At 40.8% G+C, this 22,814-nt stretch overlaps 1 protein-coding gene across 1 annotated transcript; it reads right to left on the bottom strand.

Moving 5' to 3' along the window:
• Nucleotides 1–3,143: 3,143 nt before the first annotated feature.
• PSMB2 (proteasome 20S subunit beta 2) lies at nt 3,144–15,613 on the bottom strand. The gene is made up of 6 exons (XM_013950425.2): nt 15,429–15,613; nt 13,510–13,632; nt 12,817–12,887; nt 5,853–6,015; nt 4,308–4,357; nt 3,144–3,367 (listed from the first exon to the last, which is right to left on the bottom strand). Exons 1-6 carry the CDS (start codon nt 15,517–15,519, stop codon nt 3,260–3,262), a joined length of 606 nt encoding a protein of 201 aa, XP_013805879.1. The 5' UTR covers nt 15,520–15,613; the 3' UTR covers nt 3,144–3,259.
• Nucleotides 15,614–22,814: the final 7,201 nt, after the last annotated feature.

Raw genomic sequence — 22,814 nt, forward strand, 5'->3', positions numbered from 1 at the left:
ACCAAGGAAAAAGAAAAGCTTCTCCCTGTGTAAACTGCCCCTCTAAGGTCCACTGATACAAGCCAACTGCTTGTACAAGCCGTACAAGCCACTACTTTTAGTTTAGGCCAGGCCTACAAGTGCTGCACCTACATGAGATGCTTCTTTCAGCAAAGCACTCCTAATGTCAACATGGCCTAAGGCACACAGTCTCTGTTCCCTTGTAAACTGATCTTATAGCAAACTCTAAGCTCTTGAAGAGATGAGCTGGTGCAATGATCTGTTACATGCACACAGTGCTCAGGAAAAGACCATCTTTAAACAGGAAACCTAAAACGAGAAAAAGTGCCTTGTTAACTCTTTAGGCCCTGAGGCTTTGGTAGTAAAACATATGGTCAGAATTACTAGCCAAAGCAAAGCAGAACAGCTCACTGTGGATACAACAATAACTCAGGAATACTTTGTTAAAAGCATGATTTTATATATATATGAAGAACCAAAAACTTGTATTATTAAAAAGCACTATTCTTTGCAGTAATCTATTCTTTCAGAGAAGATTTCTTATGAAGACACATGCAGTGCTAAATGTAGATGCTTTTCAAATGGAATGGTGGATTCTTTTTAAAAAGTATTCCTAGATTCTAGGTAAAATACAGTTTCCAAATGCTTCAGGGCTAAAACTAAAGCAGTTACTGAAAATGAGGTTTTCTTTTCCATAAGGAACTGAAATAGGAAGACTCAAACACTTTTTAAACAGATCATATATTACACTCAGAAAAATCACAAAGTCTAGAGTCTCTGTGAATCTAAAGATCAACACTAGAGACCTTTAAAACGATCCACAAAGTTATCTGGCAAGAGTATTATATCTCTCCATGTAAAGTGTAAATTCTGGAAAGAAAAGTCCCCAAAAGATAAACTACTTCATTAGACGCTAAAGAACATCCTTATGTCCTGGGCCAGTTCTTTTGTTCTATTGCTTTGCAATAAATGTCTGTATTTATTCATTTCTAGAGGTTGCTGCTCTGTTAGCTTCTGATGCAGCCCCTTACATCTTTCACTCAATGGTGGATTCAGAGCCTGGTTCTTGCCCTCAGGCAGAACATATGTTCCACTCCAACCTGAATCCAACACGGGTGTTTGCAATGGAATAATTGTTTTATGTTTATTAATCACCTGCATGCAAATAGGTGTCAATAAAAACTCCAGGCAGATCCTCTGCCAGACTAACATGATCTAATAGCACCACGCCCCAGTTCTGGGGTCTGTGAAACAAAGAATACCTCCAATAAGGAGACATTACTACTTTGATATGCAGTGGCAAAAATATCACATCAACTTAGCCACTCTGCAATGACTTTGAAAAGAGAGACAAGAAACCTGCAAAAACATTCAAGATCAGTGGTAAAATAAATTAGAGATGCTGCACATTAAACTAAACAAAATACATTAACGCAACATGAAGGGGTGAGATTTCAATCACAGAAGAACTAGAACACTCAAAGATAAGATTTTACTTATGTTAAATGTGACCTGCCAAGAGAAAATACTTGGGATTTCCTTTCTTATAAGTAAGAAGTTGAAAAGGTTTTCAGAAGACAGTTCATTTTAGTAAATTGTTTGTTATATGCCATTGGCTTTAAATAAAAGCCACTGCAGCCATGACTACAATAAAAACAGCTGATAATTAAATTCACTCTGGAAAGAATTAAAAACTACAAAGCCTGATGGGGCTTGAGTTCAAAATTAGATTTAAGTAAGGCCAGTCTTAAGGAGCAGGATCGGTTAAGGCATTGGAGCCACAAGTTTCTCCGGTGACACTGAGCAAGTCTCAATCTCTTAATCCAGTTCACACACCCTGTAAAATGGGAATACTTGTTTTTTACATTGGCAGCTTTTGGGGAAGAGACTAATATTCATTATCCATTGAAGTGTATGGAGCTTTTGCCACTACCTTCAGCAGAGGCAGGATTTCAGAGTAAGCCTACATACGGCACAGAGAAGTGGTTCCTCAGCCACACTTGGAGTCTCACCTCTACTGTAAATAAGAATGGAAATATCCTGAAAATGCACTACAGAGCAAGACCAAAAAAGTTTTGACAAACCAAGACAGTTGGTCTCAGTTACTTACCTTTCCCAACCATGAGAACTTAGATGTTAAAACATGCAGCACAAAGTAATAGAGTCTGCACATAATCTCATACACATCCATCTTTGTTTCCAGGATATATATAAACTTTTTCAAACCTGAAGTAAGCAACCGAACAGAACATTTCAAACAGTTAACTCATTCAGGCAGCAGTCCCTGAATGGAAACTCACCTTAAAAAGATCACTTATAGGCAGAGACCAAGTATGAGCTGCACAACGACAATTACTTGAGGCCGTTCTGTGACTTTAATTTTTATACGGAAGCATCATCTAAACCCTAGAAAGACTGGTGATTATTCTCATAGAAAGAAAAAAGCTCTAGCTAGCTGAAATTAATCCAAAGACTTATGAAAAATGCTGGAATTATTTCTCATTGAATTTCCTTCATGTACTTCTGAATGTACAGACATGTTGATTAAGAAAAATCATGATTGATGAATCCGTTTCTATTTGAAATATTTAATGCAGCTATGAGACAATTTTGCCAGCAGAAGGAGAATATTCTTTCCCAGTAATAGAACTATTACCAGATGAGTTAAAAATATGACACTATAGTATTTTAAATCTCATTCTATTTCTTGAAAATAGTCTTTCACCTTTCACTTGCATTAGCTTGAAGCTAACAAAACCAAACTAACAGCCTTTGAAAACTAGATTTCTATAAAGCAAACAGTGGTGAAGTCTTTGGAAGTATTCAATAGATGCCAGTATGTTTACTATGAAATGTTTTTGCCCTCTGTTTATTGACCTTTAATACTGAATTGTGAAAGTGGATGACAGCAAATCATCTTCTAGAAAATACAGTACCAGTTTCCCTATACATAAGGAAACTTTAGGCAGAAAGATTTTAATGAGTAAAATAAAAAATCTTTATACAAAGTCTCAGAATAGCAGAGAAAGAATATGCAGCCTGAATGTGCAGCCATTAACAATGTATCAAGTTTCATCCTCATTGTGAATGATTTACTTAAATACTTTTGGGAGAGATCAGTGGAATGAAAAGATAAGACTGGCTATATAAATGTCAATCTTTATTTGATATCCCAGTGCAGTACATGACTTGTGTGCTTCAAATGAATAGAAAAATCTGAAAGTGAACAAAAAAGACCACTGAAGAAAGATCTCAGGGGTTAGGACATCGCTTTTGGAAGGGGTATATTGTCCACTTCATGGATGCCATCTTTGTCAATGAACCGCACATTGAAAGAAGGCAGATTCAGGATGAAGCGTTTCTGAAGCTGTTCAACAAAAGACAAAAGAGATGAGATACATTCAAAGCTTAAATAAAAGAGCATAATTTAAGGGATATGCTGCTGCACATCAAAAAAATTCTCGTTTAACTTTTCATCCTGGTTGTTCCTAGTATCTCAGGTCACCAAAACTAGTGTTTTTCACTGCTCAGGAATCTATTACTACAAGAAGTTTTTGTTTTCGGTCATAAGATTATCCTTGTTAGACCAGCCTGGCTAGGCTAGAGATGCAAAATACACAAAGCCTGTTAACATGGAAGGCATTTAAGGAGCAGGAAGGCTAGAGTGGGCTACAACTTAGGTCACAAAGTGTGTATTTCAAAAAGATGTCAAATAGAATCTCTTATATAATACTTCTTTTCAAGATTTCCCTAGCTGTTTCTTCCCAACTATATTCAATTCAATTCTGTCTCTTGAAGACTGCAATAGATTTTTTTTCTACAATGAAAGACTTGCAGTCTGAGAGGATATATTTATGCTAAAATGGATCAGCTTCCTAAGATCAAATCTCTGTCTCAGATATTCCTTCACAAGCTGGAAGAGAAATGTGCTTAAAAGTATGTACTAGTTACGGACATGTAACACAAGTAACAGAAGGATGCTTGCATTATGTTCAGAAACAACATAAAAGAAAAAGTCAAAGACTGTCTGTATCAATATTATGCTAAGCATGGAAGAAGCAGAAGTAAAGAAAAGCAATTAAGCTTAAAGTTTACATTCTGGAGGACATGAACCACGCTAAGACAATGCAAGTGCCCACAAATCCTTTTCCTCAGTAGCTATTCCACATCTGGCCAATGTGTATTTATTACCCCTTCTGGCAAAGACAGGAAAAAATGCAACAAGAGGAACAGGAAAAATATCAGCAAATGAATGCAAACAAACATTCCTTTCTCAAGATCACACAGGCTTAAGTTTGGCAACTCACCTCCTCTAGACATTTCTTTAGGAGCTCTACAGCTTCCTCACGTGTGATACCTGAAAGAGAAAACATCCACAGATTGCTTTAATTAGAGGCCATCTCTCTCAACAGAAACTTTATTAAATTTAAACAACTTTTCAGCTGAGCACCAAAAACTCTCCTTCTCAGCTCACAGAAAACACTTTCCAGATGTACTGAGGATGCCCTGCACTGAAGCGCTCACGCTGCAACAAGCCATTGAGAATCGATTTGTTACACTGAATGGGAAGCATGACGGAATTTTGCCTCCCATGGCCAGGGACTGGGCTTCGGAGAAGTCCAGCCGTCTCTCTCTTCTCGAGTTTATTACAGTTTTAAATCAGCTCCATCTGTCCACAGCCGGCTGCAAGTCAGTGAAAGTAGGCGGAGATTGGTTTTAGTGCTACATTCCCTGCTGGGTATTAGTTTTAATAATGGGAAAGGCACGTGTGTGATGCCCCTGCTATTCTCACACATTAGGATAAAACCCAGCACTCTATAGGGATGGTGAGCCATGACAACATATTGTAGTTCATTAATTTTCTCCTTTCACAAAGAATAGGGAAAATGGAGCAGTATCATTTTCAAAGGACATGAGAAATGGCAAAAAAAATCCAAGCTCTGTGGATCACATGCAACTTGTTTCTAGAGAGGTTTTTTTGTTCTACACCTGCACTCACTGTTTAGGCAGAAGAACTCCCATTAGAATAAAACTGCCAGTTTATGGTTGGATTTGTTGCAGGAGAGAGATAAAAGTACTACTAACTGAATAGCTGTGCTACCCAACTTTGCACGCAGCAAGGAGTAAACTAGTTTTATAGCTGAACCCAAAGATGTCAGATTAACAATATTCCCAGCTTCGTACATCTCCTCATCTGTAAATGGGGATTATTCTCTGGCAATATAAGAACTGAATTATGATTCAAAAATTAAGACTTTAGACACCTACTGACACATACAAGAATTATGATCAACAGTTACCATGTGCGTAAAACTAAAACAAACCAACCAATCTTGATCAACAACACTTCAGAGGACTGAGATAATCTTGCTCGGAAAGAATGTATTTTCACTTGTATGTTTTTAATATATCAAAAATCAAGGCAGTCCAAGATACAGATCTGAGACTATGCTCTGAAGATTGATACTTTGGGAAAATGTGTGTCATAACTTTATGTTCCTCTGCTTGTCTATTGGTTATCAAAATGCTATTTATTAAACACAGACTACTAGCAGCTAATGGTCCAAGAAAGCCTAGTCATGTTTTAGAATAAATGAAACTTTAGTCTGTTATGCTTTAAACAGGAAAACACTTTAAAGGGTTGTCTAGTTTCACATTACCATTTCAGCAAAAACAGAAGGCAATCTTTAACGTTACATTTTTAGTCTAGCAAAAAGTCAAGTTCAAGTCTGTAATACTGCAGCAATTGTACTGGACTGTCTGACTCAGCAAATGTCAAACTCAGATTTTTAAACCTTTAATTTACTAACCAGTAGGAGGAGAATTCTTTCTTCTCCACAGGCTTCACTTACTTGGCTTGTAATAGCGGTCAAGGATGCTGAGGGTAAGGAATGCACCATATCCATGTGCTGCAAAAGGAGCTTTAGCCAGAGCCGCAAGATAATCCATGTAATAAAGGGCAGGACCTTCATGGTCGTCGTAGCCAGCCAAGAGAAGGTTGACATGGTAAGGGGTCTGCAAACAGAAACCACGTTTTCATTAAGGCAGCCACACCCAAATCCTTGAATCTTAATTCCCCATGCTATGTACAGAAGAGCAACATAGTTGATTTAAAAATTTTGCCGCAAATGCTACTAGTAACTATATCAATACTGTCTGCAGTAGAGTTTGATCTCTGAATTGAAAAACAGATTAGGCCTTTCGGTAATACTATGGACTGCAAGAAGCAAAACTGCAAACTCTCTCTGATTCTCCTGTAACCTATGTTTTTAAACAGCTGTCATGGCACATTCAAATCTAAAGAAGAAAATTTGAATTAAAACATTTTCACACCAGAGTTTCATCTCAACACAAACCCCATGGATTTTTTGCTATCAACATGGGAACACAATGTGACCATTTTACAGTTTACAAAAACTTCTTTGTTAACTGAATATGCTGTTTCCTCAGTCACACTGCAGGTAACCATAGACCATTTTAGCATGCATGAAAACTTACATACAGTGTGAACAGTTGTATACAATATTAGGCTGTCTTTTTAATCGGCAGTTAGACTTTTATTGCATGTACCAAATTTAGTCTTTAATATTAGGCTGAAATGATCAGATGAATAAGGAAAAGCTAGGGAATTTGTTTATTTCCATTCAAAACAGACAACTACTTAGGTATGGCAACATTATGATAGCAATAGCTTTTATTTTTGGTTGAAAGCTTTTTCCTTAAACTAGAAGTTAAAGCAGACTTAATTTCTATCTTCTCTGGTTCTTCTTTATGATTTCAGAAACAACCTATTAAAGAAGACCAGGAAATAACTACATTTTAGCCAAAAAGACCACCCAACTGCATTAGTGTTACCATGCCGTTTTATTGCGCTGTACTTAAAGTTTAGCCATTCCTTGGTAGTTTGCTTCATGTTTTAGGCAGTTCTTTCTTCATATTGTATTCTATCATAATGAACAAAGCAGGTGTCCCTCTACCTCCTCTTCCCAGATTTGTATGTAAGATGAGGCATACACATGATAAACTATTTTTAAATTTAGGCTCAGAAGAAGAATCTGGAATTACATACATTTTCTAAAACTGCTTTTATATACTCTCCATTACAATGAACACAACCGAATATTTAAGACAGCTTTCAGCACTTGTAACACACATTTAAGTGCGTAATTCACTTTGGGGAGTGAAGTCCATAACTTGGTCAAAAAGTCTCTTCAAATGACACTTAAAATAGACACCAAAATTGTGCAGATCACCTTGTCTGTCTACAACACCTATTTACTACCAGAATTCATGCTCACCAAATTTGTTCCTGTGTTGTAAATTCAAGGTCAGCATCTAAGGCAACATCCAGGCTACATTCTGCAGTGCTGCTGAGCCAAGAAGGATTTCTAGAAACTTGAAAATTGTGCAAGTTTTCCTATATGAGAACTGAAGAAATTTAACTCCATCAACCTCCCACCATTTTAAGCACTATGGTTTTTGGAGCAAAAGACAACTGTCCATTATAGAAAAATGCTACTCCACTGACTGTTCCCATAATACCAGATGTTGTGCAGCAAGAGTCTTAAAGCTTTCAGCTCAGTGTTTCCATTTAGCTAACTACATTTTTAGCCAGAAAAAATCCTGCAAAATGAGTCAAAATTTACCACAAAGGTAACTTTATAAAAGCCTTAGACAAAAGCTCTTTTCCAAGCATGTAGAAGTTAAGGTCTTGAATTCCTAACTCCAGTCATTCATAACACAGGTAGAAATAGAAGCAAACAGTGGAAGGAAAATTTTCACTGCATCTCAACATGGGACTAACATCTCTATGTTGGGACTGGGATCTTCTTGTACACTTCAATCCTTTCAGTCTTGTTTACTCAACATGACTCAGTTCAAACTGTCATACGCTGACTTATCAACCCCAAATTCAATCAGGATGCAGTAAGATGCAAATATTTGCTTAGTATTACATTGAACTTTAATAACTGGACAGTCCTCCATTTCAAATTCAGCCTTGGATTTTACAAGTAAATCCATGCCAAGAGTTTAAGGCTCTTTTAAAGAGTGCTGTGATTACAAAGGTCTACCAAATAGGTTGGTTGGCTAACACTTCAGGAGAAATTCAAAACAGCAGTTTTCTGCTAACTTAACCTTGGTGTTGGAGGCAATATTTTTCATCCAAAGTAGCTTTACACTTCATGCTGTTTGATTTAAAATAACTACAGTGATTAAGAGATGTGTGAAATTCTTCAGAATTTACAGCTGAAGAGAACAGTTGTGATAAATACACTAAAACACCAAGATCAGCAACGGGAGGCTGGGCGGTGACAAGCAGCGGTGTGACATCTGGCGGAAGCCAAAGTCACAGCAAGGGGGAGAGAGGTGGGCGTGAGGAAGCATCCTGCCAAGCGTGGACAAGGAGAGAGGAACTGACAATCTTTGGATTCAGGCCAGACCCTCTCACCTATAATTAAACATAGCATCACAACAAGAAGCTGCACTAGAGAGGGTTTGGGGGAGGGGGAAGTTATTTTGGTTCCCCCCAACCACCCCAATAATTGCTGCAACTTAATATGCTAAAGGTACCAAGCTTGGCACTTGCATTACCAGCAGGTGAATCATCTAGGAGGCAGGAGAAGGCAACAGTGGAAGAGGAAGCACAGCATCACTACCTCATGCAGAAGCCAGCTGGTACCAAAGCAGTTTCCAGGTTAGCCTCAATTGCAACAAATGAATGGAAACCAATAAAGATTTTTTTTAAACACTGAACAGAAGGGTAAGATCTGTGTTTCAGAAAAAAAGCACAAAACTTCTAAAAACACATGCAGACTATTCAGCAGAAAAGAGCACAGTAATGTAATGACCTCAAAGTTACAAGCCCAGGGTCATTACACTTTATACTTTGCACCACAAGAAACTGAGGGATAGACTTACAAGAAACTCATCAAGTCATCCCTAAGACATCATAGTACCATTTTATTAGCCTCTTACAGGACAACTGCTCCTTGCTGGCCTTGCATGTTTAACCCAATCATTATCATTTAAATATTACAACTTACATGCCTCCCAGGACAGTTCCAAAGCCCCCTTTCTACACTCTAGAACATGACAGTATTTTTCCAGAACAAATTCAACTCTTATGGTGGATATTTATATGTAATCCTATCAAAAAACATACATGCCATGAGAGAGCTACAAAAGAAGGTAAATTCTTCCTGCTAAGAAGAAGGGATTGTATAACATGATTGATTGCCAAAAAAGGGACCTGGACTACATGATCCATGAGGTTTGTCCCAGTCTTGACATACATTTAGAAACTCAGAACTGCACTTGTTGTGTCTGACAGAAGAAGCTTTACCGGCCTAAAACATAAAACCCAAAGTTTAGCACAACTAGAATTGATCAAGTCAGCTGCACTAGAAGTCTGAACTCTCCAGTTCAAGGAAAACCAACACAGGACTCACATTCGCCTAGTACTGAAGGTGATGTCCACAGAAGAGGGAAAGGCAGAGAGCTGTAACATCACTATTTTCTTGTTGTTAATCATCTCCCATGTGAAAAGAAGCAAACATTTTCTTGAACTTGCAATCCATTTATGCTCTGGCAACAGCTCCACATTTGCATGCTTTGTTAAAGCTGTGGCCATATTGTAATTCGAATGGTTTCAAGATTATTGACTTAAATATAATAAGGCATCTGTGCCATGTTACATCAGCTAGTTAACACAGTATTTGTTTTCTCCATTAATTTTGCATGCTAATCCAAAGACCTGTTTCTACCCAGCAAATAAAGCTGACAAATGAAACCCCTGGCTGTCCAATAGCAAAAACTCACTCCTGTGCTTATTAATTACTAACATTTGAAGAAATTCAACCCTCCTCAATGGTATGAAGCATGTTTCAAACTGGGAAACAAAACATTATTAAAAAGTCACACGCTACAAGGTAAAGACAGAAAGCTATCACTGCTAAACACTGCTGAAAATACAAACAACTACACTGTAGAACCTTACATTTGTGCCGGATCATCTATAAATGCAAACGAAATCAAACCAGCTAACAGGGAGGAACCGAGACAGTGGTTAATAATGAAGAACAAGCTCTGTTTTGGGCTGGGCTGTGACAACTGTTTAATGCCCCAAACCCTTTTGTTTCGGTATTAGTCACTCCCCTACATACCTTCTAGCCCTCCATAACAGAATAAGAGTTTTACATGGTGAAATGTCAATACTCCAACAAGCTAAGCATCTTTTCCCCACCAAATTCTCTACTTCTAAACTATTTCCTCCTCCTAACAGAGGATGTTACCTTGCCTTTTATTTTATCATCCACATAATTAAATCAATAGTCTCCTGGAACCCTGTATGCAATTTAAATAGATACAGAGAGCTACTGTTAATTTGCTTGATATTAGGATTATAATACATACAAAACTTAAAAATTCAAGGAAGAGTCTTCTGATGGCAAGGTTTGTAGCATCAAATTCGAAATCCTGCAAACAAATCATGAAGTCTATGTTTAAAGAAAAAAGACTTCTCCCTACAGTATAGAGATCACTGTAGTGTGACAGTAGTGTCAAAGTGCACCATTTGCTCTAGGGCATTGCCATCTGCAACAGCACAACATTTTGTCTCCGGTAAATAAACACATCTGCCTTTGTCAGTGTCCTCCCCACTGTGCTGCCCATCTGGAGCAGGTGAGCTGGAAGACAAGCATGGGCTCAGGAAGGAGGGGAGGTGCAGAGAGGATCGGGGCTCAAGGGACATGGCACATAGAGGAAGACGACAGTGCCACATCATGTCACATCCTGCTAGCCAGGTTTGCCAAAAAGCTTATTGATTATGACTCTCGTTAGTGATATTTTTAATCTTACATAAGAAAAGGCTGCCTGTGCTCAAGTGGGCAGGACATTCAAAGTCAGCCTCACCTACACCATATGTGCAGGTTATGAGACCATGAGACAAGCCATCAGTGTCAGGCAGCGAGGGGCATCTAGGCAATGCACAGGCACCCAGCGGTATTGCTCCTTCAGCATCGACCAGAGAAATGGCACAGAATTCCATGCAAAACACACACAGGCCTTTCAAATCACATCTGAATAAAAGTTAAAGCAAGCAGCATTGCTACCCTTTAAGGAACTACCATCTACCAACCATTTTTAATCCACTTAATTTGCTGAAGTCGTATTTAAACCAGAAGAGCATTTCATAAGAGACTGAGTCAGAATCCTGCACTGACTGAGTTCTTCTACTGACTTGCTCTACAAACTTTAGTAACTCAAAAACTCTATCTTCAGTTGTCACCCATGTCTGAAATGAGAATAGTGATCTTGGATTGTTCCTGTGGATGACAAGTTCTTCAAGAAGGGATTGGGCCTCACTCTACATGTTTAATTCTCAACAATACAGCTCTGATGATGGTAAGTGCTATCCTATAACAAATGGCATCATTTCAAGCCTGTGAAGGATACTATTGGAATAGCATAACTCATCTCATTTCCTATCCCTGACAGATTTGTTCAACTTCAATATCCTCTTTGCTCCCATTGCTCTTGTTTATATAATGTGTTGGGCAGAGGGCTAATGAAATGCTCCCTAACCTTGGATCTTTAAGTGTCAGTTTGTTTTTCCATGACATCTTTCAGCTGAAAACAGAGCATTTTACAAAAAGAATTAAGCCTTTTCTCCCTGGGAGATAAGTTTTATTTAACCATATGTTATAACCATTTATCAAATGCCCAAATCAACCATTTGGAAAGCAGAGGTCCGGGGACACCAATTTATGTAGAGCCAAGAAAGATGAAAGACACACACAGACATCTTGACTTCCACGCTAGGCTTCAAAGGGTATCCCAGCAAAGCAGCTGGATGATAATTAATGAGATGCATTTATTAACAATACTTTGAAAAAAACACCATGAAAAAAATCAGTAATTGCAGTTTGGTAACTTGAAAACAACTCCAACTCCATTTTGATACTTATTGAAAGCTCCATGTTGCTGTTTACAAAAGGGACTTGTTTTGCTAAGTACATCAAGCAGCTTTGCTCTATTAGATCATTTTGAGAAATGGATTCAGTGCATTTGCATGAAAAATGACCACCTTATCTCAATGTTAAAGATGCTTAATTCACTTAGCTGTCTGCAGTATTTGTGACTATTGCTTATTGGGCCCAAAGGTGGAATTTTAAGACTACAGTTCTATTAGTTACTGTTAACTGATGTGATAACTGTTTTTTGAATAAACAAATCAATTTTTAATAAAGCACACTCTTTCAGCAAAGTGAAGTCATCACTGAAGACAAGCCACCTTTTTATCAGATTCCATCACTTGAAAATAGAAGTTCTCCCCCCAAAAGCCACAGTAATCAGGTAGCCAGATCTCATACTAAATTTCAGTTTTCACATTGCAGATTTTTAGAGCAATCAATATTGGCAAGGTACTTGTCGAGACAGGGTATATAAACCTTCTTTAAGCTAGTATCCTTGGCTGAAACTCTCCTTTTCCTTTGCTCTATTCTCCCTTTGCATTGCTTCCATCTGCTTTGTTTCAAATAGATAGATAAAAATATAAATGAACACTTAGAGCATCAAAGCAGCCACCTGAAGAAACTAATCAGACCTTCGCATCCCAGGTCAAATAAAATAAGCAAGCAAAATAAAAATATTTTGACAAGTAATATTTTACTGCAGATTTTTACAGATGTAACTGTAGACAGCTTTAAGCTAACTGCTCTTATTTATACAAAAGAATACTACTAACTTGCTAAGAACTGAGAAAAAACTGGACAGTCATATGCTTCAAACGGTCAAAATCTTTCAGATGCTACTTACTCGACTCCGAAGATAATCAGCTAGGTTTCTGCGCGTAAAATTTGCAGCTGCAGTAGGAGACAATTCATAACCTGGTGAAGAAATGCATAAATTTTTGATAACAGTGCAAATCCATATTCACATTTCACTTTGACTTGCCATTCCTATTTTGAAATAACAATATATTTAATGACAACATGCTATTTCATTTAATTTGTCTAATTCCAGTCTATTCTGGAAAGTACACTATAACAACCTGCACAAAAAGGGCACTCAAAGTTCAGGCAGCTCATGTCTATATAGACCATTAAAATGGACAATTTCAGAAAAGTAAAATATTACACCTGTAGCCTGAATTTTTCATTCAAGTGTATGAGAAAAACTCATAACAGTTGTCATGCAATGGACATATTAAGAGAAATATTTTACTAACATACCTATTACCATGTCATTCATCCATATTACAAAGAGGTTAGAAGGGATTTGGATAAACCTGTTAGTTTATTCTATATGTTCAAACTTATTCCAATCCCCACTTCTTCATCCTGCCTTCATTACCACCTTTCCTTGACAATCCAAAAACATAGAAATCCTTAAAACTAGACAAACTTTGAAAAACAGCACTTTCTACTAACATTCAACTGCAAACTACACCTATCATTAACTCTGTATCTCCAAGCCCTCAGTCAGCAACACTTCTTGTCCTTCACTCACCATTTCTCATTTTGTAGAGTTGAACATTTTTCTGGATATATTCTGCAAACTGTACAGTGTCTCCAGCCTCCCCAACACACAGGAGTAAGATCTTTTCACTCATTTTAAACATTTTGTCATGGTCTAGGCAAAGAAGAAAAACAACATCAAAAGCTATGGTCATGAAAAGAATAAGTTATTTCACCAATATCATAAGACATCACAATTTCTTTTAGAAGCATTAACTTAAAAGACTTTGATAACTCTGTTACATCCTGGAATGCTACCCAAAAAGTCTTCCTGAGTAAACCTGAACATTCAATTTCTCACAATTAATTAGTGCTGTAGCACATAAGACTCTTGTTAAACATATCACCAATAGAAACAAAGATGAAATGCATTAAGTGCTCTTCTCAGGAAGGGAGACATTCCAGGAATACATGATCTCACTTACACTGAAGTGACGACTAAAATGTCAGAGTATTTTGTTCAGACAAAATTTAATACTACACATGATGCATTCCTGGTTCACAAATAAGGACTTTGTTTGGTAACTACTTTATTTTATCGGAATATATTGCATTATAAGCAAATCTCATTTAGTACAAAGCTAGAAGATATCAACACATTAAGCAAAAACAATCCTAAGAAATACAAAATCAAATTTCATGTCAGAACAATCCCCTCCTCCTGCTATCCAGAACTGTGTTTCAAATATGAGCAATATAGATGAATGCGACTAAAATATTTTTGCTTGTCATTGGTTGCCAATATTTGACTATTCTTATTTTTTTAAGTAAGAAAAAGCAAACATCTGAATATTGATTACAAATTACAAAACAGCCCATTGAAGTATTCTGGAAATAACGAAGGGTAAACTAAAATTTTTCACTTGTAATTACAGTTTTAAAACTCGTCTGTGTGTATTTGCAGGAATCCAAGTTGCCTAACAACAATGCTAGATGACAATTCTGTGATCATTTTAAGACTCCAATTTTGTTTAGTTAAAGCAAACTACTGCTCAGGTGAGACACAAACAAGAATTCAAATAGCTGTTGGTGCAAAAGGAAGACAGCTTCTCAATATTGAAGCTAGGTCTAGGGAACAAACTCTAAATCTCCATATCTGAACTCACTTTCCATTTACTAAGTGCTGAATAATCTCAGTTGCAAGACATTTGGAATGCCACAATTCTTTAATAGGATTTAAAGAGTTAAAGCATCTAAAAACTGTATAGAAGTTGCATGTCTGGAGAGTTCAGTGTCTGCTTTTGAGACTGATCAGTCTTTGCAACCTACTTAGAGTTTGAAGCAAATATTAGTAAATACCAATATTCTATACTAATACCTAAAGTTTGTTGGTTTTTTTTTTCCTCCAAAGACAAATAAAACCTAGATGTAAGTACATTTTCCTGAAAGATAATCAACAAAGCTATTTAGCACCAATCACATTAGTTTACAAAACCTATTGCTTAAAGAGGTCACATATGCATTTTGTATGTGCTGATGTGCTTCACAGTTATTTTTCTAACACTACTCCAGTTGATTTGGACAGACTTGAAAAGAAACGTATTATTCAGGCAGCAGCACTACTAGCTATAACGTTACTGATTTTATATAAAGTTTATCGATAGTGTAGCGTACGTTAAAAAAAAAGAGCTCCTAAAAACATTGTATTTAAATTAAAAAGGCCATTTTACTTCGTAAACAAGGCTTCTAGCCCACATTATTGCAACAGCGGGTAGAAAAAACTCATTTGGGATTAATTCGAAGGTATGAGAAACCCCTAGATTTTTCCCTCAGGTAAAGAAAGCGCAAGATGCTGCAGTTTGGCTCGTACATCTTGTGCGCCGCTATCTACTGTTACACGAAGGGGTTAACTTCCCTGTGGCTTCTTCTTTCAATATTCCCCTTTCTCCAGGCCCCCGCCTCGCCCCTCACCGTGCTTCATCTGCAGGATGCTGGAGGCCGCCACCGTGTCGGCGGCCACCAGGACGTAGTCGGGGCCCTGGATGCCGATGAGGTACTCCATGGCCGGCCGCGCTCCGCCGTCCCCCCCGCGCCGGGCCTCGCCGTGACACAGCGAAGCGCCGCTCGCCGCCGCCTCCTCCTCCTCCTCCTCGTCGCGCCGCCCCCGTTCGCGCGCATGCGCGGGGCGCGCGGCGATGACGCCACCGCCGCCGGATCTCGCGAGAGCCGCGCCCCGCGCGGTGTGTGGGGGGGGAGGGGGAGGGTCACGTGGCTCAGGGCAGCGCGCGCTGTCTGAGGCGGGCGGGGAGGGAGGCGGCAGCTCTCACGTCGCCGTGAGGCGGCTCAAACGCAGGCAGCGCCGGTTCCCCCCTTTTCATAACTCTCTTCGCTAATCACGAGCCCTGCCCTAACGAGCCTAGCCGGGGGCGGCGGCCGTGGGAAGGGGCGGCCGGTCTGTCAGCGCCTGGAGGGCATGAGGGGTTGCTGGGCTCCCCCGGAGCAGGCAGCCGGCCCGGCCCACTGCTGGCTGTGCTCTGGGGGGTGACGGCGGTTTCAGGCAAACCCATCCCCCTGTCATACAGATGTCTTGGGGTTTTGGTGTGGGACAAAAATCTTTCCAATCTGGGTCTTTGGCCCTGTTTCTGGCCCAAATATACCTTGCTTGCAATTAAAGAGCACAAATCCAAGGAAAAGTCTTAAAGCAGATACATAGAAAATGAGAAATGTGATAACTGCACATCCCACTTCTGCCCTACACACTTTGCGAAATAACACCAAACCAATTTGGCTGTCTCTGCCACAACGGATGGCTAGATTTGCTTTCTATTGAAGTTCTGTGGAGGTCCAAAAGGAAAGAAAAAAAATATATAAAGCCTGCTTGTCAAGCAACTGTTCCTTAGGCACAAATTCTTTTGGAAATAAATGATTGGCACTCCTGCAGCCGCTGATCTGTGTAGTCAAAGGGAACTGAACTGTGAAGAGAGACAGTGAAATCCTTCCAGGAATGGTGGAGTGATTTGTCTGCTGCCCATCTCTGTGTGTCAGAAGTAGCCAGCCATGCCAGCTGCGCGCGGAGCCAAGCCCCGGGCTGCCGCACGAGGCTCCCTGCCGCTCCTGCTGTGCTCTGCGGCAGGTAACTGCACGTGCAGATCCAGCCTGTCCCGTCCAGAGTCTCTCCTGCCGCCCTGGATGTCATCCCGAGCCAGGATCCCCCGCAGTCAAAGGGGCAGGCTGGAAAGCTTGACTCACTGAGTCAATAAAGGGTTTTTTTCTGACTGACGTGTCCATGCCAGCCACCAAGGGAAAACTCCTGAATTCTGAGCTTCAGAAGTGTCTGATGATTTTCATGTTAGTTGATGGCTTCAGAAGTCATCCATGAGCTCAGATAAAGGCCTTGGACGGTGTTAATTCCATCACCCAGCTGGACAGGAGTTCAGGCAGCTGCTGAACAGCAAATGCTATTCTCTGCTATTCCTTTATTTCTTCTTTTTTCCCCACTCTCGATCTACTTAAATTTCTTGGGAAAAATTGTCTTCTCTTAGGTGGCTGTGCAGCACCCAGAAGCTTCCAGGTGTGACCACAATGTAGATAATTAATTACAAGAGAAACAAAGCAAATGCCCTGGTTGACTGGACACTGTCTAACTGCAGGCACCATCCTGACAAGCAGAGTAACTCCAACTGGCACTTGGTTTATTGATTAGACTCTGTCCCTGCCTGAGCCCCAACTAATACGTTCACTAAGTGCAGCTCCACAAAGACGCGGCACCACGTTAATGAAAGGGCCCACTGAAGCATTACAAACCCTGTGGCAGTCACCGTAAAGGATGCAGCCCCAGGAAATAAAACTTTGGATGCTACAGCACATGGCAAATGCCCAACTGCACCTATACCAAGAAAGTCACTGTGTAATTATGAGAACTGGGCATAACCTTTGTGTGGTTTAAAAAATACTAAACATGCCAAAAAGCAACAGCAAATTGTCTTTAGGAAACAGTATAAATGAGTGTAAGCAGCAAATTCACCATTTTGACTGTTTTCCAATTGCCCCTAGCTACACTTGTTAAATTGAGTGCTGCGTACATAAATCAAAACAGGATGTTTTCTTTTACCTAACAATGGCCCAGCTCTGTGCCAGTTCTTAAGTGTATTTTGCTGTGTGGATCCAATCTGAAGTTTTAAACGCATTTCTCCCTGTAGATCTCTTGTACATATTACACATGTACAAACAGCCAGCCAGTCTAAGCAGTCATATTTTGAGACCTTTCTTAAGAGAAGGTTAACGAAAAATCAACAACTACCATCCTTGTTGATTTTTATTGGGCCCTAGGGTACAATTAAATGTTGAGGTTGTTATTGAATTTTCTTGACAGATTGAATTTCCTTGTTTAGGAAGCACACATACATACAATACACACCTACCTTTCTTCCTAGGGTGAAGGCATTTCTGACATTACTAAGTTGGTATAATAAGGACAGCAAGACTTCTGTGCCTAGCAGAAACTGGGAATATTTTCTACCATTAAAGGGAAATTGCACAGGCTGCAGCATGTCTTAAAATCGAATGTGTCTTTGCCTATTTTATTTTCAAGACAAATACTGTAGTTATGTGTATTTATACACGTGTGTGCTCACACGACCTTGGTGGGGGGGATATTCCATGAATGACTGCTGCAAATAGCACAGGACTAACACGTAGCCTACATAAAACTCCTAAGTGTACTGAGGTATCTGATACGCAATAGCCGGTTTCTGGTGTGCTGAGATCCCATGTCCAGTTTACTGAGATATCCAAAGACTCAGTGGTCCTCAGAGTATCATTTTCCACTAGGTCTGGATAAGTTACGGAGCTGAACCATCTCAGTGTTACAAAGCAGGACTGGAGCACAGAGAGCAAGAGACTGACAGAGAGGCGAACTGTCCCTCCGATTCTCCCATCACGGTTTCTAGCAACTAAAGTATTTTTTAGTTGGAAGGTTGATTCCTTCTTAAGAAGGAAGGTTGATCCTGTAAGGAACCGTGAAATTGAAAAAAAAAGAAAAAGAAAAAAAAAAAGATCACCCACACAATAGGAAGCAGCTTTAATTTACTACCTAATTTGCTGTAACTCCCTGGACAACAAATTGGTGTAAAGATTTATGCAATGAAGAAAACTCAGCAAGGACAGACTGGTTAAGAAAGGGAAAAATGGGAAGGCTGAAAAGTAAATAGAAAAGCTGGCAAGGATGAATAGCTGTCGTGTTGTTTTCTACACAAAGGCAGACAGATCATATAGTCATAGTCGCATGGGAAAACCTATAAAACAATATAAGTTAGTAAAAAGAGTCCTCAGTACAGCCCAGAGAATCAGCTCTGCGCTGGACATAAATCTGCCAAGCCCCGTTACAGACACTGGAGCTGTTCTGGCTGACACCAGCTGTGGATCTGGCCTGGAGAGTAATTGCTCATCTCTTCCAGTGACATGGGCTGACCGGTATGTTCTAATTTAAGATGATATTTACAGAGGAAAACATCACAGTCTTTTTACTAGGTGCTGATTGCTCCAGCAGAGATCCTAGTGCTGAGTAGGAAATGCAGACAAGTCATTACATCAGCAGCTGGAAAACGACTGTCCGTGAAGACATAATCCGGCTTTGCAAACCTTTCAGCAGCTCTTTTTCTTCCTCGTTATTTTTTCACCCCTTCACACATTGTCCACGAGATATTGCAGTTGTTATTCTTATCTTTACACAACAAGCTGACTTTTATCTGCTCAGGCTGCACGTTCTGCTGTGCCAGCCAGACATCAGCTGTCTGGCCACCCTGTATGCGATTGCTCACCCATGGTGTATGGTTATAATTTTAATGCTTAGCAAACTTACCATGCTTCTGACATTTGTAAAACACTGTACTGAGGCTCCCCGCAGGGTCTGTCCCAGGTCTGCATACAGCCAGGGGCACAGGGGCTGTGCGAATTCTCGTGCAGTGCAGATACAGCTGTGCCGGAGACAGAAGATCTGCGGTGCGGAGAAGCTGTGACGCATTTACGGTTACTCAGCCAGGAGCAACCCTCCGCTTTCTGAGCTCCTCGGCCATGGGCTATTTGCCTGACTGCTGGCATCCCTTCTTCTTCCTCCTGTTACAACTGCAGAACATTTGTTATAGGGGACACAGTCATGGGTGCAGTAGGTGATGCCTGCTAAACGTGCCAGAGGAAGGGGAAATCCCCACAGGTTCTCCCTCTGTCTCCACTGCAGTGTTCCCAAGTTCCCGTTCCCCTCCGGAAGAGCGATGCTGTGCCCTCATGGGTGCACTACTGCTGCTGCCTTGTACTAAAGCAAAGCTGGGCAGCGCGCTGGGACTGAGACGCCCGGGTTCAGCTCTCCGCGCTGTCCCCCACTCGCAGGGCAGCCCCGCAGGCAGGGGCTGTGATACGATACTGTGGTATGAGGGGTATTTTTCAGTCTGACTGTTGTTTGCTCTGGCTTGTGCCCTTTGCTATGATCTGTCTCAATATGGTATTAGTAAAGACAGTGTTACAGTTACTGTAATGCCTAGACAAGGTTTCCTGCTGGGAGTTCAGTGCTTTCCAGAGAAGAGAAGGAGCCCCGTGTTCCTGCTGCTTCAGGTGCAGGAAATGAAGGCCCGGAGAGAAGTGATTTAGCGGAGATCACAGGGCAGGTTAGCGGAATGGACAGGAATAGAAACGTCTTGAATCACTGAGCCCCTCTCTAGCTGCTGAAGCGTGCTGTTTGGATCACACAACCCCGCAATGAACTTTGCAAGGCTCATATGGAGCTTTGTTCTTAATCCCTCAGTCTGGGCTTCACAGATCTCCTCAAGCTGACTTTCTGTGGGCCTAAATATGTTATATTTAAACAGATTCTCCTTTCGGCTGGGCAGGGACAAACCTTGTGGTGTTCCTCCCATGCCAGGCTGGTGGGCAGTCCCTGGTGCCTGCATGTTTCTGGCTCTGCCCTCCTCGCCAAGGTGCCTCTAGGTCACCAGGGCAGAGCAGCACTTGCTGAGGTTTCAGCTAGCAAAGATTGCAGAATCGTTCTTTCACATGTTGTTTGTTTTGACAGATGGGTGTTAAACACTACCTAGATGGAGGGGTTTTGTCAGCGATATTTAAATCATGAGCCTGGCTCTCCTGGGATGCTGAGTGAACTATTAACATCTCCCTGCAGTCCTCACTTTCAGGCACACAGCGGCTTTGCGGTGGGATTGCTCAGAACAAGGAAATCCTTGTTCATCTCTCCTGCAGGTTCCCAAGCGGTTGAGATTGAAGTCGGTGTGGAGAGAATGTGTCCTCCTCATCCACTGCCAGCAAAACCCTTTCCTAAGAGTCCTCGTTCTTACTGAGCTTGTCGGAAAATGTCAACGGCTGGCAGCGACAGTCCTGCGGGCCCTGCATCCTGCAGCAATCACCCACGAGCAGGCAGCAGGTTAGCAGGCTGCTCCGCTTCCCTAATCCCAGGCCTACTGAAGAGTGTTTACCCTCTGCCTGTGATGGCAAGAATGGGGGCATCGATTGTAGTTTGCAGGTGAAAATGGATTGTAACCTGCTGTCTGTAGTGTCAATAGAGCTGATTAGCGCTTGTATCTGTCTCTAGCCGGATTGATCTTGCAGGTGAGAATGGTTCAGAGCCCAGCTGGGGCCCTGCTCCTCGGCGGGACGCTCCCTCTTGTGCAGTTTTGCTGCGGTCATCATCGTCTCACCGCTGTGGACAGGAGGAGTCACTGCAAGCCGCTGGGATGGCCAGGGGACAGCGAGCGTTATTGCCTAATTTCTCATTTCTGGAGCCCCCGCAGTAGCGCTGTATGCCACGGTCTCCTCCTGCTGTGTTACCTTTTGGGCATCTCTCAGCCTGAAATGCCGCTTAAACCTCTTGGTGAGGCAGGAAAGCAACAGACACCGCAGGCTACTGCTGCAAAAGCTCCATCATGCAAATCCGGTTTGGTGATCCCAAAACGATTTCTGGTACTGAGTGGTGTGTGACCCATAGCGGCACAGCTCTGTGGGATCCACTGGGATGATCCATTTCATAACCATTTGCTATTTGAAAAACTAAACCCTAAGAAGAAAAGCTGCTTCAAGTTATTGGATGCATTTTTTCCACACTGAGGAAGCGCAAATCAAAGAATCAAAATGTTTAACAAATCAAACAAAGATTTCTCCAGTATTGTGGGAGCTTTAGGTTGCTTTTAGGCAGCAACATCTAGTGAAAGCTCCCCACCCCCCTGCCCTCCGGTTCCTCTGGCTCTGTCCTTCTGTTTGAATTCCTGCTGGTCACTGAATTATTACTTTTCTTACTATTTCCTGTGCTTTAAAAGTGGGGAAAGCACAATCAAATTATCGTCATGCTTATTTGGTTAATTACCCATTTAGTTACTTATTCAGTTCATTAAAAAGACGCTGGCCACTGTCAGTTTTGAGGAAATTTGGAGAGGCAGGCAGTTAGGAGACAGGATATAGGACTCCAGCCCATTTGCCACTCCAGTGGCAATTTATATCCCTTCGCTTCTGCTGCGTCACTTCTGTGCACAGTTCTGGATTAAAAAACAACGACAACAAAGCAAAAGAAGAAAGCGTTATGGCTAGAGATCGCCATTACTTGTTAGAATCCATTTAGGTTTAATCCAAAGCTCCACAGAAGACCAAACCACCTATTTTAGGATTCCTTTTTCGGTTGAGAAAAATGTGCTGCTCCACAGGTCATAAGATGCCTGTAATTATGACCCTGAATAGATAGAAATGTTGTTTCTTGAGACAAATTCCATCTGACAGTTTTTACAGTACGTTCGTTCAGAGCAAAATGCCCTGTTCCCTGTCACCCGGATTGAAATTATTAAGAAAGACAGACATTTCACTGACAACTCTAGCCTCAGGGGGGAAAATATTCCTTCTGTTCCCCTCTGAAGGTCAGAGCTCATATAATGCAAAACACTTAGAACATGCATGACATACACATGCTCACACACATGCAGAATAAAACTTTCTCTTCAGTGGAGCGTTAGATAGATTTTTATAGCAAACAGGACCATGCTTCACGTGCATCTGGGAGAATTTTGGCCAAAAAAGGATGAGCCTTACGTTATTTCAATTTTAAGTTCGTATTGTCCCTTAAATAATCATTTTCTCCTCTGCATATAAAACATGTAAATGTCATGTTTGTCATGTTTGCTCACATGTTAATATTTCCACTCACATTATATATACCCAGACGTGGCACATAAGTCACTGGGAATTCTTCTGACAAGCTGAAATCTGTGAGAAAGTCTCACTTTCCCGGTATCTATTTATTCTTTCGAAACGTTTCCTGACTTTTTTTCCCCTGCTGATAAAAGCCCGCTTGTCATTTGGCCCAGCTCGTCG

Source organism: Apteryx mantelli, chromosome 27 (assembly GCF_036417845.1).
Source record: "Apteryx mantelli isolate bAptMan1 chromosome 27, bAptMan1.hap1, whole genome shotgun sequence".
Classification (NCBI taxonomy): domain Eukaryota; kingdom Metazoa; phylum Chordata; class Aves; order Apterygiformes; family Apterygidae; genus Apteryx; species Apteryx mantelli.

Coding starts and splice junctions, on each gene's coding strand:
- PSMB2 (XM_013950425.2), bottom strand. CDS start 15,519: ATGGAGTACCTCATCGGCATCCAGGGCCCCGACTACGTCCTGGTGGCC. Junction 12,888..13,509: donor ACTCTACAAAATGAGAAATG/GTGAGTGAAGGA, acceptor TTTCTTCACCAG/GTTATGAATTGTCTCCTACT. Junction 4,358..5,852: donor TGACCGCTATTACAAGCCAA/GTAAGTGAAGCC, acceptor TTTCTCTTTCAG/GTATCACACGTGAGGAAGCT.